The sequence below is a fragment of the Giraffa tippelskirchi genome, chromosome 4, assembly GCF_054371585.1.
Source record: "Giraffa tippelskirchi isolate mGirTip1 chromosome 4, T2T-mGirTip1v1.2.pri, whole genome shotgun sequence".
Lineage (NCBI taxonomy): Eukaryota > Metazoa > Chordata > Mammalia > Artiodactyla > Giraffidae > Giraffa > Giraffa tippelskirchi.
Window position 1 is genome coordinate 62,175,529 of NC_137278.1, and position 16,128 is coordinate 62,191,656.

Here is a 16,128-nt window from a genome sequence, read left to right on the forward strand (position 1 = left end):
ATAAACTTAGTTCATACAGTACCTCTTCTCTCCCTTCATCACTATACTTTTATCCTTTTATTAGCTTTACTATTTCTTAAACTTCTTACATGTCTGCTTAGTTAAAGATGGTATCTCTTACTCTCAAATTAGCAATTATAAAATTTAATGTTTCTGATCTTCTGTCCTCATATCTTTCCCCTTTCTACTTCTCAATTTTTGTCATCTCTCTTTTAAATTGCAATGATCAAATATATTTACATTCATTTCTGTAACTATAATTAAGTCTGCTAGCTTTGTCTATTGCTGAATTCTAAAAATTGTAATTAGTAAGCAGTTTAATTTTTTATGACTACATAAATATTTTTCACTGAAAAGCTAATGGTAGAGCAATTACCATTTTTAACGTTGCTTTATTGTTTATAATTTAGTTTAAAATTTCTTCTTCCCATTTTGGTTTCTTATATTTTTAAAAAATTTCCTTAATTTCTTCACACATATAAGAAATACCCTCTATTCTGTAGACTTTCTATTTTGGCCAGCTAGCTCCCTTCTAGAGTCTTATTTTTCTGTCTTCTGATCTGTTTTGTCAGTCAGTGCACTTCTGACTTTACATTTTTATAAAGTTTGTTGAAAATTTGCTTTGGTTGGTGCTTGTTGTAATTGTGGATTTATGTATGTCTCTTTGAAATTCCATTTTCTGTATATGAGTAGAGAAGATATTTGGAGAAGGAAATGGCAACCCACTCCAGTATTCTTGCCTAGAGAATCCCGTGGACAGAGGAGCCTGGTGGGCTGCTGTCCATAGGGTCGCACAGAGTTGGACTGAAGCGACTTAGCATGCATGCATGCGTTGGAGAAGGAAATGGCTACCCACTCCAGTAGTCTTGCCTGGAGAATCCCAGGAACAGGAGCCTGGTGGGCTGCCGTCTATGGGGTCACACAGAGTCGGATATGACTGAAGCGACTTAGCAGCAGTGGCAGCAGCAGCAGCAGAGAAGATACAAATACATATGTTCTTCTCAACATCTTGAATCTGGAGTGTTGATGTCTCCAAAGAGTCAGATGCCCATGTATCTAACCCTTATAGTCATATTGATAAAACATGAGCTAAAGTCCTATGTTCTAAATTTTGTAGGGGAGGGAAATTTGTGATGTTTACAGATAAAGCTGAAAGAAAATAATGATTATATAAATTCATTGATACTTTTATGTAAGTAGACATTTCTAGAATAATTTTAGCTTCATTTGTTTTCTAAGACCTAGAGTTTTCATAGATTATGATAAATTTTTTTTCTGTTAATAAGGATTGTTCTGTTTTACTTTTTATTCTATTATCCAAGATTTGTATTTTCAGTTTGAGATCTTTCGTTACAGATAGTATTCCACAGCTTTATTGCCCAGAATTTCTTGAAATTGACCTATTTTACTATTATATCTGGCCAGTGACTTAACAGCACAGAGTGTTTAAAAAAAAAATGATTCTTGGGTTAGGAGGCTAATGTTAGTGTTGAACTCTAATAGGTTTTGCCATCAGTCTGGGTGATAAGTTGTGCAATACTCTTAGGCTACTTTTTATCTTTACAAGAGAATGGTATTGTAAAAATGTCAAAAAAAATATCCACATGCCCAGTTCACCAGTAAATATACTGCTAAATTTGATCCTTTTTGGCAGTAGCTTATGCTACTCAAGGGACTGTATTTTTACAGAATGATATATTTCAAAGGGTATCGGTTTCCATTTTAGAAAATTCGTGCATTTAGAGCAACTTAAAGCCAAAACAGTTGTGCTTGTGCTATATGTTTAAAATATTAGTCATCTTGAATACATGCCCAGGTTAAATGTCAGAAGCTATATATTGCACAACAAGAAAATTTATTGTTGGGAGATCAGGCGGTACCTGTGCTTATACAGCACTTTCCTTAGAGGATCAATTTGAGTATATGAACTAATATTAGCCAGGTGTTTGTACAGTAACATTATTGATAATAAAGGAGAAGTTCATCGAGGAGAAAAACAAATAAAGGAAGCATAAAAGTCTCATACTGTATAAAACTACAGAAATGGATCAAAGAGTTTGACAGGAAGTTTAATGTGTACATAAGTAGAGTCTGACAGGAACATGCTGTGTGTGCCAAAGGTTCCGGTGATGGAAAACCGAAACACAGTGCTCACTGACCACAGCATGCGCCTTGACACACGTTGTAAATAACCCGGAGATCTATGACTGCATTAGGCACTGGGCTGGTGTATTAACGGCAGTAAATCTATAGCAGCATAATGGGATGGCATGCAGAAATTCCTCTGATTAATTTTTGTAATGGATTAATAGGAATATAGCAAATATTTTCAATTCCTACCATCCTCCAACCTCTTCCTCCCCTCAGCCTCACTCTCCCCATTGTGATCTTTTTTTATTGCCTTCTACTCACCAGGCTTGTGTATGTGGATCCTTGCTTTAGTACCATCAAGTTAAAAGCAGAAGACGTTTCTGCTAGAGAGCATCTAATCACTGTCAAGTTGAAGGCAAAGGTATGTGCTTCGTTAGACTGTTACTCTGACCAGGAAATACCTTGTGAAGTGAGTTCTGAAAATGTTTTCAATGTAAACAAGTGCTAGTTGCTTCTAAATATATATATATATATATATATGACCCCTAAAGAAATTATTTTGAAATGCCTCTGAATTATTCATTAAGTTTCCCAAAGCCTAGATATAATTTCATGTCACTATTTTAATTCAGATTTGATCAAATAAGGCTTGGCAGCTTCAAAGTACCATAATGTTATGTTTGTAACATCCTATGTAGAAAAGAGTTGGAAGTTTCTGCTACTCCAAGTTCTACTGAAGAAGTCTTTTGTCTTCAACTTTTATTTTTTTATGAATTACCTTTGTTCTTATTTCTGACTTCCTGCCACATCCCAAACACAGACCATATGTATGCATACTTTTTATTTTCTTGGCTGAAATTTTTTTACTTCTGGTTTTAAAAATTTTGCAGAGGTTATGTACCTCTATTTATAGAGCCCTTACAGGCTAGTGATCTACAACTACTAATTTTATTGGCATAATGCATAGCTATTTTGTCATTTTTTAATTATACATTGTGAATTTTGAGAAATAAGTAGAACAAGCAAGTTCAGGATATTAATCATATACTTAGTAATCACTGGGGAAACATTAGAATTTGAGAAAACCAGGTCATCTAACATTTTTTTATTGTTCTTACAAGTCATCAATCAACTCTATTTCAGAAGATTATAGTGATGAAAAGATCAATTGTGTTTGTCCTTTTTAAAAATGTGTCTGGCATTTAAGCTTTTCATGAGAGAATTAATACATAAAGCTGTGCTGGGGTGACACAGAAAAGTTGATATCTTACAGTGCCTCTATATCAGACAAATTGAGAAATGACTCATTCTTTTTCTTACACACTGAATGTTTATAATTTTAAGATTCTTATGTGATAAGTTTTGAAAAAATATTAGTGGGATATAAATATTAATTGTAAAATAAGTTACATGAATATTTTTATTAAGTGAAAGTGAAAACACTTATTTTCCTTTTTAATTAAAAAAAAATTTTTTTTTAATCAAGGAGAAATCTGCCTTTATCCTTCCAAAGGTCACATACTGCCAGTGGCAGGAGTTGTATTTGTTTGTATTTTGTACATTGATAAAAGTTGCTGCTATGAAGACCAAAATGAGGAATTTAAAATACATCCTATCCTGATTCTATTTTTTCTGATAGCCTCATTTCTTGCCATCTTTTCTACTGACTGAGAGATAATGATTTAAATCTACATTGCCTGTAACTATATCTGTAAGATTTTATTATTAATTCTAATTAATGATATTTTTGATAGTATTCAGAAGGAGGATGTGTAGCCATGAGAATGGTCCATCCTCTCTGCTTTTTCTTAAAATTTTTCAAAGTAGATAAAGGTGACACTTTTAATATTTCTCTGGAGAATATTTTCAGGTGTGAATTTTGTAGCACCAATAGCTATAAAGCACTATCATGGATGCCCTAGCAAGAAAGAAGAGAAAGCTTTGAGTTTTTAAGAAATTAGGAAGAAAAAAAATCTGCATTAAAGGCAGAAACTAAATGAATCTTATGTTGGTATGACTTATTAGTCTTAAATTGCCCATTTAGTTCAATTTTCATAGAGACCAAAGTTGTCTTTCAGGTGTGGTAACTTCTTTCTTAAGAATATTTGGGATTGTCAGTTAAAAACAGTGAAAGCTAAAACTTACACGTTAAAGGGTCCTTAATACAAAGCAAAATCTTAATCCAAACTGAATTTTATAGAGTCAGGCTTTTTTTTTGACAAACCTTGCAACATGATTATTTTTGTAAATACACAAACCTCTGTTTCTTTTATCTGATACTTTTTGACATCTAGTAATGTGTTTGTTTTTGTTCTTGAATACAACTCTACCAGTTCTGCCCATCTCCCTCACTGTCTCCAAAAACCCACAAAGAAAATAATACGAATTCTGTCTAGACTTCCTCCATTAAAAGTAAACATATAATAAAAAAGAAATACCATAAGGAACTCAGTTGAACTTTGGCATTTTTATAAGTTTATTTTTATGAATTATTTACAGTTCATCCTAAACCATAAGATGAAATTTTTGTCTTTTCTTTAAAAAAGAGGTAGCCCAGAGCTTCCTTAGCTTTGGTCAAGATCAGAACTACTTGAAAAACAAATCATAGATGTTTTTGAGACTGGGCACTCTGATGACTATTTTTATAATCTGCTACAATTTGTATGTATTATTCCGCCAGGGAGTCTAGTCATGAATTGAGTTGGGTTAAATTTTTCCTTAGGAACGTATGATATAGAGTCTAATAAATATTGTTTGTTATGAAAGTATATACTCAATATTATATAATTATATTCTCTTACAGTTATTGATTTGATTGAATTGTTTCAAGTGAGACTTGAAAAACTATATTAATTACCGTACCTATTTTTCAGTTTATTTCTTTATGTGGAGCTTTAGTTATTATTTGGAGAAGGAAATGGCAACCCACTCCAGTATTCTTGCCTGGAGAATCCCAGGGACAGCGGAGCCTGATGGGCTGCCGTCTGTGGGGCAGTAATTAGTTATTATTGTCAACTAGATTTCTAAAGTAAAACTTTGACAATCTCTAGTGGCTTGAAAAATACTGAATTTGATAGTCATTTTACAATATCATGCTTAGTTATATATATTATAGTTAATATTACTCAATGGACATGAGTTTGAGTAAGCTCTGGGAGACGGTGAAGTACAGGGAATCCTGGCATGTTGTAGTCCATGGGGTTGCAAAGAGTCAGACATGACTGAGCGACTGATAACGACAATACAGACAGCTCCAAAAATGAGTATCTAGGGATGCTACTGCATGAGTCACGTTAAATCATCCAGAATTGTATAAATTTGTGCCTTTTAGGTTTGGTACAGTTATGTAATATTTATTATATAAACAGAATTGATCTTGAATGTAAATAATATACAGTATTTATACATTGACTCAGTAAAGCCAACTATTTATAGCTCAGTCTAATTTATTGTATACATATTTGTATATTTGCATAAATGTACCTAAATATATATTTGAATGTTATCTCAGATATGTGGAATCATATTTATTTTAACCTGCTTTTTGTTTAACTCCTTGTGGATCTCTTTTTTGTTTAACTCCTCGTGGCTCTCTTTATCAGTACATAGGTGCCATTTAGTACCCTGAGCCCTGTTTGGATGTAGGATCATAATTCTCTTTTAACATAATGTGCCATATATACTTAATGATTTCCAAAGTTACAGGTACTTTACTGGGTTTATCTATACTGTATACAGTAAACATTAAGTTCTTAACCTTGATTGATGATTGTTTAAATTAGAGAGTTGATATTGTTCATTGTCAGCCAAATAGACAAATAGTAGCAACTCAAGGTAAACTAAATATTCCATTTTTGACCCAAGAAGGTTTTAAGTTTGCATTTTTTTTTTTTTTTGCAGAAAATTCACATTTTAGAGGGAAAAGAGATTTTACAATGCTTTTGGTTGTGTTCCATCATTTTTACATGTAAAACAACCAGAGAAGTTAAATGACTTGTCCAAGGTCAGGAGTTAATTAGCAGAACCATAAACCAAAGAAAGCTAAGATCTCTGCCTGCATTTACTTTGAGATAATCACATGACTTGTAAAAATTGCATGCAAATTGTTTTTCCAGTGATTGCAGTAGTTATAATCGGAAGAATGTCATCTAATAGTTTGAATTGTCTGAAGTAGGGCTTCTTCTGTAATCTCAGCCAGATCTTCCTTTCTCCCCCCCCACTAAGTTAGAGCATAGTTATATGTTTATATGGTTTCCTTTATTTACCTTTGTGATATCAGTTCTGCATAGCCAGATTCCATTAGTCAGAGTGTACAATGACAGGTTTATTTTTAGCCAGCCTGTCATAATTAAATTCTTTTTGAAGCATTGGTTTCAAATGGGCCAATGTTTGTAACAAATACTGTTTTGATAATTTTTTGTGCCCTTTTGCTATGCAGAGAAGTAGTTAAAAGGTTGAAAAAAGTGAAAGTCTAAAACTTAGGTTATTTTGTCAAATGAGAGAAAGGAGTTTTCCTAAAATGAGTTTTCTTTTAGTAAAGTCAGCTTTTTAATGAAGTGAGCATTTTAAAAATTACATGTGATTTTTAAGAATCCAGACTGAATCTTAGAGAAATCAGGTAATAGAATTCTCTAATAACAAAAGAGATTTTAAGGAAGCTATTTTTTGTCTTTGTTAACTTAGAATTGTGGTTAGTCCTTTGGCTATCACTTCTTGTATAAAACTGTTAAGGGATTAATTTTCTGTTTATCAACCATGAAAAAATTTTTCTTAAAACTAATATTTTTGTTTTTCCTTAATAAACCAGAAGGCATTTCATTGTTATTTTTTGTCTTCTCACTGAAATTAAATGCATTGTTGTGGAAAATACTTTAATTGATAACTATATGTGTTCATTTTGTGCATTTCTGGATTCTTTTAACAAGTATTGCCTCTTTAAATAGTGACTAAGGCTGTTTGAGGTTAAATTTTAGACTGAAAGGAAATGAAATATCAACCATTTTGATTTGTCATTTTAAAGATAAAGAAACTGAGATTCAGTGTGGTTTGCCCCTCAAATCACATTAGCAGCTGCCCAGAAACTGACTTAATTCATTACTCTGTATTCAAAACTGATTGGTTTGGCATCCCCAAATCACTACACTTTGTACCTCTTGAGCTTGTTGATTGTTTATCAGCTGTTAACACCTTTATAATAGTAGAATATATAGTAGAATATAATACCTTTGCATTTATAGAAATACTTTTCCTAATATATTCAGTTTTCCTAAAATATTTTATGTGAAATTGTCACAGTGAAACAAAAATGACCCTAATTTTGTGCTTTTTTATAGTACCCTGCAGAATCACCAGATTGTGTTGTGGATTTTCCTGTTCCATTTTCTGTTTCCTGGACACCACAGGTAAATTCTTAAATTTATTTTAAGTAGCTAAAAAGCATATTAAGTGGCCATTATAAAGTGGTTTTTCAGTTTTCTTTAAACATTTATTTATAAACAGGATTTTGAGAGTGTTGCTGCCATATTTCCTAGCAGTTGATGTCCATTCTCCCTGCCCTCTGACTCTCTCCCCGTCTCCTTCCCCATCCTCCAAACGAACACACACAGACACCCCATTCAGCCTTTAGATCTTTATGCTTCATTTTAAATAAGCATGAAAAAGCTCTGTTGACAGAAATTGTCCTTTAATTTTAAATCCTAAGGAGCTCTTTTATAAAGCAGTGAACAGTAGGTTAAAAATTGGGTGAAATTTTTCAGACATAATATCAGAGAATCTTTTTCAGAGGAGAATGAGTTATGACTGAAAATATAAATCTTGCCATTTCTATTCAGTTTTTATTGTTTTAAAGTGTTTGTCCTTAGTTCGTCCTTGAACTTATACTCTATTCTTTTTGCATATGATTTGGAATATTCTTACTTTGATTCTTTCTCCTGCTCCTGTCAGTTTAATTTCTCAATACATTGGTGATATCTAACAAGTTAATGTATTTAGGAGTGCATTGTAAATTGTACCATTATGTAGATAAAATGTGGTGTGATTATCAATAGCTCTGTCATCAGCATTGACATGTGTGACTTTTAAAGATCTGGCAGGATGGTGGTTAGATTCAAAGAAAAATCTAATGACAGGTAATCTAATGTCTCACCAAGTAAATCGATACCAAAATGAAGAGAATCTTTCTATTCTTATGTAAAGTGAAAAAAATTCCTATGACATTTAACAAATACTCTCTGAGTGGAGGCTACCCTTATTTTTGTTATGAAATTTTGGTAGATTCAAGTGAAAATTTATGCTTACATTTTACATTCTAATATATAGAGTAAAGTAATCATCTTATTAGTTTAAAAAAAAAAAAAGCCTAACAGCATTTACATTGTCTTATGAGATTTCAAATATTAAATTATACCATCTACATTTAAAATATATTTTCCTCATTTTCTTCTTTAAAAGCAAAACAGTCTCCTTCCTTCCAATGGAAATCAAGAAAACACAGCAAAGTATAGGTGATGAAAAACACTATGATTTGCTTTTGGTATTGTGATTAAGTGTTATAAATACATAAGAAATACTGTGCATTTTGTTTTAAAGAACTGGAATTGTACATAAATTGCATAGTTTTTGAAAAATATGAATATACATTTTCAGTTTGCCTCTATAAATTTTATGTATTATGTGAGATCATGAGATAACACTGTACCTAGATTGTATTACTCTTTCCATATGTTATCTCTAGATTATAATTTAATATTTATCAAAATCCCAAGGTTGAAGGATATGTTTTTGATGAATTTCCTGTTTGTTTTTTTTTTAACATGTTTAATCATGCAAGTTTTCCCCAGACTTTAATCTGTGAAGTTTGCTTCTCCACAAAGGGACTGTTGAGCAGTTACCTTATCCTGCCATTTAACAAAATTAGTTTGTGACTCTTAACACTACAAAATCTTAAGAGCAATTTTTTCTAAATTTTGTGTCCCTACCAGCTCAGTGCCTTGCACATATAAGCATGGAATGTGTTTATAATATTAATTCAAATCCATATTTAGATTTAATTGTATCATATGTCAGGTTTTCTATTTTGTATTAGTCCTAAGAATACAGAACTAATTAGTAGTAACTTGAATTGCATCTTTTTTTTTTAATTAAAAGAACATATTAAAATTCTTAGTATAGTACAGATAAAAATTTAGACATCATTTTAACCACAACTCAAATTTGACATATTTAATATTTAGCACATTTATTTCAGATATCTTTTTGTTTCTTTTTTTAGGAATAAAATGTTCTGGGACTTAAAATTTTACTCCTCTTTTTCTTCTCTTTTTCTTTCCTTTCTTTCCTTCTTTCCCTTTCTAGAGGAAAATCTTTTGCCTGGAATTGATATGTATGCTATCCATGCATACTCTTTTGCTACATTTGTTTATGCCATATTCTGTAGTATTTGCAGTCTTTTTTAAACAACATTGTTTCTGAGATTTACCCATGATCTGTGCCTTTATCAGTTCAGTTCAGTCACTCAGTCGTACATTTTAAATGCTTTATATCATTTCATTATATGAATCCACCAGTTACTTTATTCAGTGTCCTACTGATATGGTTGCTCATAATTTCTTGCACAGTTTCTTACTAAACAGTGCTGCCGTAAATATCTTTCTATGTTTCCTTTTATACGTGTTAGATTTTTAGTATGGTTTATGCTTTGAAGTGTAAGTGCTGGATTGTAAGGAGTGTACCTCTTTGAGGTTACTAAACATTGCCAAGTTATCTTCCCAAATTGGTTGTACAGCTTTATACTCCTACCCAGCAATGTAATTTCTACTTTCCCACATCCTTTCTAAGGCAGTCTGATTTTACTCTGCTCTTAATTGCTATCAAGAACTGATACTCTTTATTGTTGTGTTTTTAATCTTTGCCTACTTAAATTTTTGTCTTTTATTATAAGCATTCCTTACATACTTTGGATACTAATTATGTGTTGGTTATATGGGATATAAGTGTCTTATCCCTGAGGCATGTTTTTTAACTTTGATATATTTTGCCAATCAGAAGTTTAATACTCAGTGTGGTCACATTTATCAATCTCTTTGTTGCGATTTCTGCTTTATGTGTCTTGAATGAGAAAATTTTTAGTATCTTGTTTTAAAAGATATTCATTGAAAGTTTATTGTAAAAGTTATACTTTTTTCACATTTAAATATGAGATAGGAATTATATTTCCACTTGCCTTTTTTATATATGCTTATAGAATTTGGATGCATCTTCATTTGTGGATGTCTGGGGTGATTTTATTTTTCTTTTCCATATATTACTAAAATTGTCCATTGTTAGAGTTTAGCTGTACATTGTTAAGCATTTTGCTGCTATTTCCAGATGAACTCTTGAGTATTTTAGATATGATAAAAGTGTTGGCAATGTTAGTTTATGTTTTTAAAGTGTGAAGCAACATCAAACTTCTTTGCTGTGTGTGATCTTTTTTCATTGACCTATTGGAAACAATTCTGCTTGTGGGAGTTACTATCTTTTTACTTTTTTAAAACAATTTTTAAACAGTTGTGGTTCTTAAAGAATTGTAGTATTGTAGTCTAACAGCAAACTTACATTTAAAAGATTGTAAACAGGTGCCAGATAATTGATTTTAAAAAATTCCCTGTCTCCTTTTTCTACATTTCCTATTTGGATTCAGTGTTTCTGGACTTTAAACTTAGAAGATCTTTATTTTCCTTTCTTTCTGTAAAATAATAGGCATGACTTTGTGGCATCCACATTAAACATGGGTAATTTTCCTTATGGTCCCTGTCTTCCTGCTGGGTTGATAATGTTTTGATGTATTTTTCTTTTGCTCTGATGAGAGGTCTGCTGCTGCTGCTCTGACATATTCATTTGGATGAGTAATTATAACTTGCGCAGTGTCAAGCTGAAGATGGTAGGGTTTTGTGCGTCATGACAAGCCTAGTAGCCAGTGCAGGTGTCTCACAGCATGATCAGCAACAGCCAGTGTATTCTGGCTCCGAGGAGGCATTTAGAGCGGCAAGAAATGAGCACCAAGGGCAAGGCTGCTGCTTCTACTGCTGCCGCGCTACGTGCCAAAGAAACACGAAGTGCTTCTCAGACAAGTGACTGCACACCTCTTTTCACATATTTACTTTGTTTACCCAGTCAGTTTTCCTTTATAGATTTCAGCGTAGGAATGTAAGAGCATGTCATGATTTTTGTCTTATTCTACTTCCCAACCTCACAAACGCTCTAAAATGTATCTAATCTGCTGCCCTTTGGACTTGTATGTCTAGATCATATATATGAATAATGTCGACTGATGAGACCACAGGATGCTCTAATGTAAGATTTTAAGTGCATTGATATTAGTGATTCTGTAAAAACAAAATTACCTTTCTCCAGGTCACTGATCAACCCAAAATAGATGCTGAAGTTGTACCTTTACCTGTAAATATGCCATTAAGTGTAGGCTTTAGTGAACTAGCCCCGTCATGCTGACTGGAATTTTCAGAGATTGGATATGATATGGTAAACAGTGGTCATTATATCTTTTTCTCATATAAATCTCATATTCTTGGGAGTAATGCCATGAATATAAGAAGAGCAAAACTAATGATAAAGCCGGTGGCTGATAATCTGATGGTGAATGAATAAATTGTAATTAAAGGAAAACAGTCCTATTACATAGCAGGGAGCATGATCCATTAGTTAGAGCAGCAGACTAGCAGTTGGGTATCCTTGGTTCTGTTTACAGTTCAGCCATTGACTTAATTGTATAATCTCAAACAAATCACAAGGCTGGTCTTTGCCTCAGTTCGTATGTATATGGAAATAGTGACTTTTTCTCTTTCTAAGAGATCTTAAGAAAATAAATTTGGTTTAAAACAAACAGAATGGTAGATGGAGAAAATGCTCAGTATCATACTGTATGGATCTTAAGGATATTCTCCTTTTTTGATCTACTGGATTATCTTTCTTTCCATTTTTTCTCTGCTGTCCTTGTTGGAGAACTCATAGAACTAACTGGATTTTTGTTCAGTCTTTAATTGGCTAATTAAATATACTTTTGGTTTCTTGGCCATCTCATTGTTGCTACAGTGGTGTGGATAAAAAGACATCAAAGGAATCAAACAAAGAAACTGAGTTCATTATTGAGATTATGTGATATGATTGACCTGTGTGATATGGTATCCTACTGAACTCAGTAACTTACTAACTGCTTCTTTCTTTTTTTAAAATAACATGTATTTCAAAAGTACCCCTACATTGATTCCTAAAAAAAGAGAGAAAGTACAAGCAAGCAAAATTTTAAAAATGTGAAATCACCTTTAATGCCTTCATTTATAGAGTTGGGATGTCACTGGTTAATCTGAACCTGTGCTTATCACTTAAAATATTTCATTTTTTTGAAATATTATTGATAATGCTGTGCATTTATTATTCCAGATAATCTTTAGAATAATTTAGTTTTTAGTTATAATTGGGTTTACATTTATCCATCCAATTAAGAACTGATATATTCACAGTCTAGGAACTGATTATCTCTACATTTATTTAGGTCCCCCAGTTAAGTAGCTGTAGTTTCTTAATCCACATCTTATACATTTTTTGTTGAGTTTATTCCTAATTATAATATAGTTTTTGTTGCTATTGCCTATTTGGTCTTTTTTTTTTAATCGTGATTTCTAGTTTATAATGTGGGAGAGCTATTGATTTTTTTAAAGTGTATACGCTAATAAAAGTTGTATGTGAACATAGTTTAAAGAGTTAAGATTTACAGGGTTTTTTTTGTTGTTGCTATTGTTTGTTTTCTTTTCATATGAAACAGTATGACCTAGCGTCCTTCCCACCTTTTTCTCCCTCTCCAGGGCCAACCACTTAATTGTTAGGTGATCCTTTTGGTGTTATAATGTAATTTTTATTATTACATGCTCTTGTTACACTACCTTTTGTTTGTTGGTTTGGTTTGGCCATTATCTGTTAACTTCCCACTCTAGATAATGAAGAATTTGCTATTTCATTTTGCTATTTCTTCTGCCTTTCCCCTACTCCAAACATATAGGAATACTTCCTGTGTTCTTTTTCTTCTCAGATAGTTATCTTGTAATTTTGATGATCAGTATTCTGTTTACATTATTATGGTGAGCATATACGTATACTATGCAGAGATAAACCATGTAGTTAATTAGTATTCAGTATTATTATTTTTCCTTTGTTGCCCCAGTTTTTGTTACCACTTAGAGTTAACAATTGTCTATTTCATTTTCTTAGTTTTCTGTGTCTTTAAAACTCATTCAATCCACAATTTTCCATCAGTTGTCTAAATCTACTCTTAATCATCTACATGGGGTTTCCTATTAGCTTTACTTTCTGTTAAATTTCATCAGTGTTTTCTGGTAAACTTCCTGTTGAGTTTTGTTTTTTTTATACTGTCATGTTAGTTTCTAAGAGTTTACTTCATTGATATATCTTCTTTTGTCCCCAGAGATACTAATAATATATATCTTTTTTCCCATCTGAATAGTTTCTGTTTCTTTGAGTTGCTTTTTCTTATCATCTTTGGTTATCTGCTCATGATTAAAAGTCAGCTATTATAAACTATTTGAAGGCTCTGAGTACATGACTGGGGCCTTGTCAATTGTGAACCTTATTGTAGAGTCACCTGAGTAGATCTCAGAATAGATTACCCCAGATGTCAATATTTTAGGTCTTTTTGATTGATTGGTCAGATTTGTTGAAGAAGACTCTTTTATTTAGCCTTTTGCCTACAAGTTACTGAGCAAACAGAAAATGCTCCCTTATGGCAAGAGTAAACCAACACTGCTGGGCAAGAAACAGCAGTCTGGATTAGTAACAGTTAACCTTCTTTCAATATACATTTATATTATGTTGTATAATTGTATATATAACACACTCACATCCATATATGACAAGTAATTGGTATCTCTCTCTTTGTATGTTGAACTACATATACTCTAAAGATGATATTTCCATTTATATGCAATAGTCAGGAAGTATTCTGGTGTTCAAAAATGAAATAGAGATGATTAATGCAAAACAACCATCAGTCTCACCAGGCTCTCTGGTTGTGGTAGATGACTATATATACATTGTAACATAAGTAACAAAGTGACATAAGTAACGTAATATGTAACATAAGTAATATATATACATTGTAACAATATTTCTCAACAGAAATATTGAGAAATACTGTTTGGTCTTACAGTTTGTTGGTTAATGTATTACTAATACTTGGACTGTAGTTTGGAGGAAACCAATAAAATATTCTTATATAGCAAGTGTCCTAGGTAAAAGAAAATATATAAATATCGTCGCCAAGTGGTTTTTTAATATTGCGATTTATGTTTTAAAATGCTTTTGGATAAAAAGGATTGTCTTAGCTTATCAGCAAAGCAATTATTTCAACACAAACACAGTTTATTAACATTCTCTACCTCATGTTTTGTCACTGTCAGGGACTCGAGCAAATTAATATACTATGTCTATTTGTACTTTTTTTTTTAAATCTAAGGGCTGTTTTAAAATATGTGAATATTGGTATATGTGTGTGTGTGTGTGCACGCGTGTGTGTGTGTGTTTTAAGCCATCCGTTTGGAAAAACAGATACCCGTATTGAAAATAAAGTTCCAGTAGACAGAAGACAGAAATGATAATTCAAATATGAAAGATACTAATTCAAGTCTGATCTGCTAGAATCACTGATTAATACTCTCAGCTATATATACTTACTTTCATCATCTTTTTGTGCTAAAACAAAAAGTTGAATATGAGAAGCAAAACTAACTTAGCAGATGGATATAATGAAGCAAACCAGAATTCTGGAGTTGGTAGATAGCAGAGGCAATGGAACAGTATATATATTTTTTTAGGTGATGTTCCTGCTAGCATGTAGTTCCCTGGCTCTGGCTATGAAGGTAACATTGATAGCCAGCAACAGACACATTTTATTAGTCTTGACCTTCTCTGAAAGCAAAGATTTTTGTGAACATTTATTTCCTTATTTTGTTGTTTTTAGTGTGAATAATAACAATTAGATATAGTCAACTTTTTGATGAGAGTAGAGTAGAACCCTTTTGTGGTATGTCCTACCTAGAACAAAAAGCTAGACTAGTTTGCTTTTTTCTGATTGGCTTAATTTTTTTTTATTATGTAGAACTTTCTTTTAATACAAAGTAAAGGAAGTTAAAAACAGTTAACACGGAATATTAGAAATGTATTTGAACCAAATACTAAGGGTCTTAAGTAGCATTGTACAAGACGTGGTTTTTCTCAGAGTTAACAGTCTGAGAGATATAAATGGATAAACAGCCACAGGGGTTTGTTCATCAGTCAGGCTCAGGCTGCCATGGTATCTAAGGCCTATCCTGGCATTCTTAGCATCTTTATTATTTTTTAAAATTGTGATAAGTTACACAAAATTTACTACCTTAACCATTTTTAAAGGTGCAGTTCAATGGTATTAAATACATTCATCAAGTTGTTGGTTACCTTTACTACCATTCATCTCCAGAACTCTTTTTCAAATCTTGTAAAACTGAAACACTATACCCATTAAACAGTAACTTCCCTTCTCCTCTTCACCAGCATCTAGCAGCCACCATTCTAGTTTCTGACTCTATAGTTTGACTATGCTAAGTACCTTACATAAGTGGAATCATGCAGCATTTGTCTTTTTTGACTGGCTTATTTCACTTAGCATAATACGCTCAAGGTTCATACAAGTTGTAGTGTATGTCAGAATTTCCTTCCTTTTTAAGATTGAAAATATGCCATTACATGTATATACCACATTTTGTTTATCCCTTCCTCCGTTGATGGACTTAAATTGCTTTCACATTTTAGCTCATGGGAATAATGCTGCAAGTGAACATGGATGTGCATATATAGCTCTATGAGTTCCCATTTTTAATTGGTAGTTAAATTACCAATAATTAAGTGGTAATTTTATTTTTAATTTTTTGAGAAACTGCTATACTGCTTTCCAGAGCTCCTGTACCATTTTACATTCCTACAGCAGTGTACGAG

The 16,128-nt window shown here is 32.3% G+C and overlaps 1 protein-coding gene across 11 annotated transcripts in view; it reads left to right on the plus strand.

Annotated features, from left to right (window-relative positions):
* Nucleotides 1–16,128, plus strand: part of FANCL (FA complementation group L) — an 84,527-nt gene that overhangs the window by 44,451 nt on the left and 23,948 nt on the right. For 5 of the 11 annotated variants that reach the window (XM_081589465.1, XM_081589463.1, XM_081589460.1 and 2 more), the window contains 2 exons: nt 2,416–2,512; nt 7,425–7,493. The exons of 1 other annotated variant lie outside the window; for it this stretch is intronic. In XM_081589465.1, the coding sequence (XP_081445591.1) occupies nt 2,416–2,512; nt 7,425–7,493 (166 nt within the window). Of the gene's footprint in view, nt 1–2,415; nt 2,513–7,424; nt 7,502–11,477; nt 11,530–16,128 lie in introns of all 11 variants that reach the window. 5 more of the 11 variants (XM_081589462.1, XM_081589459.1, XM_081589464.1 and 2 more) reach the window with 3 other exon arrangements.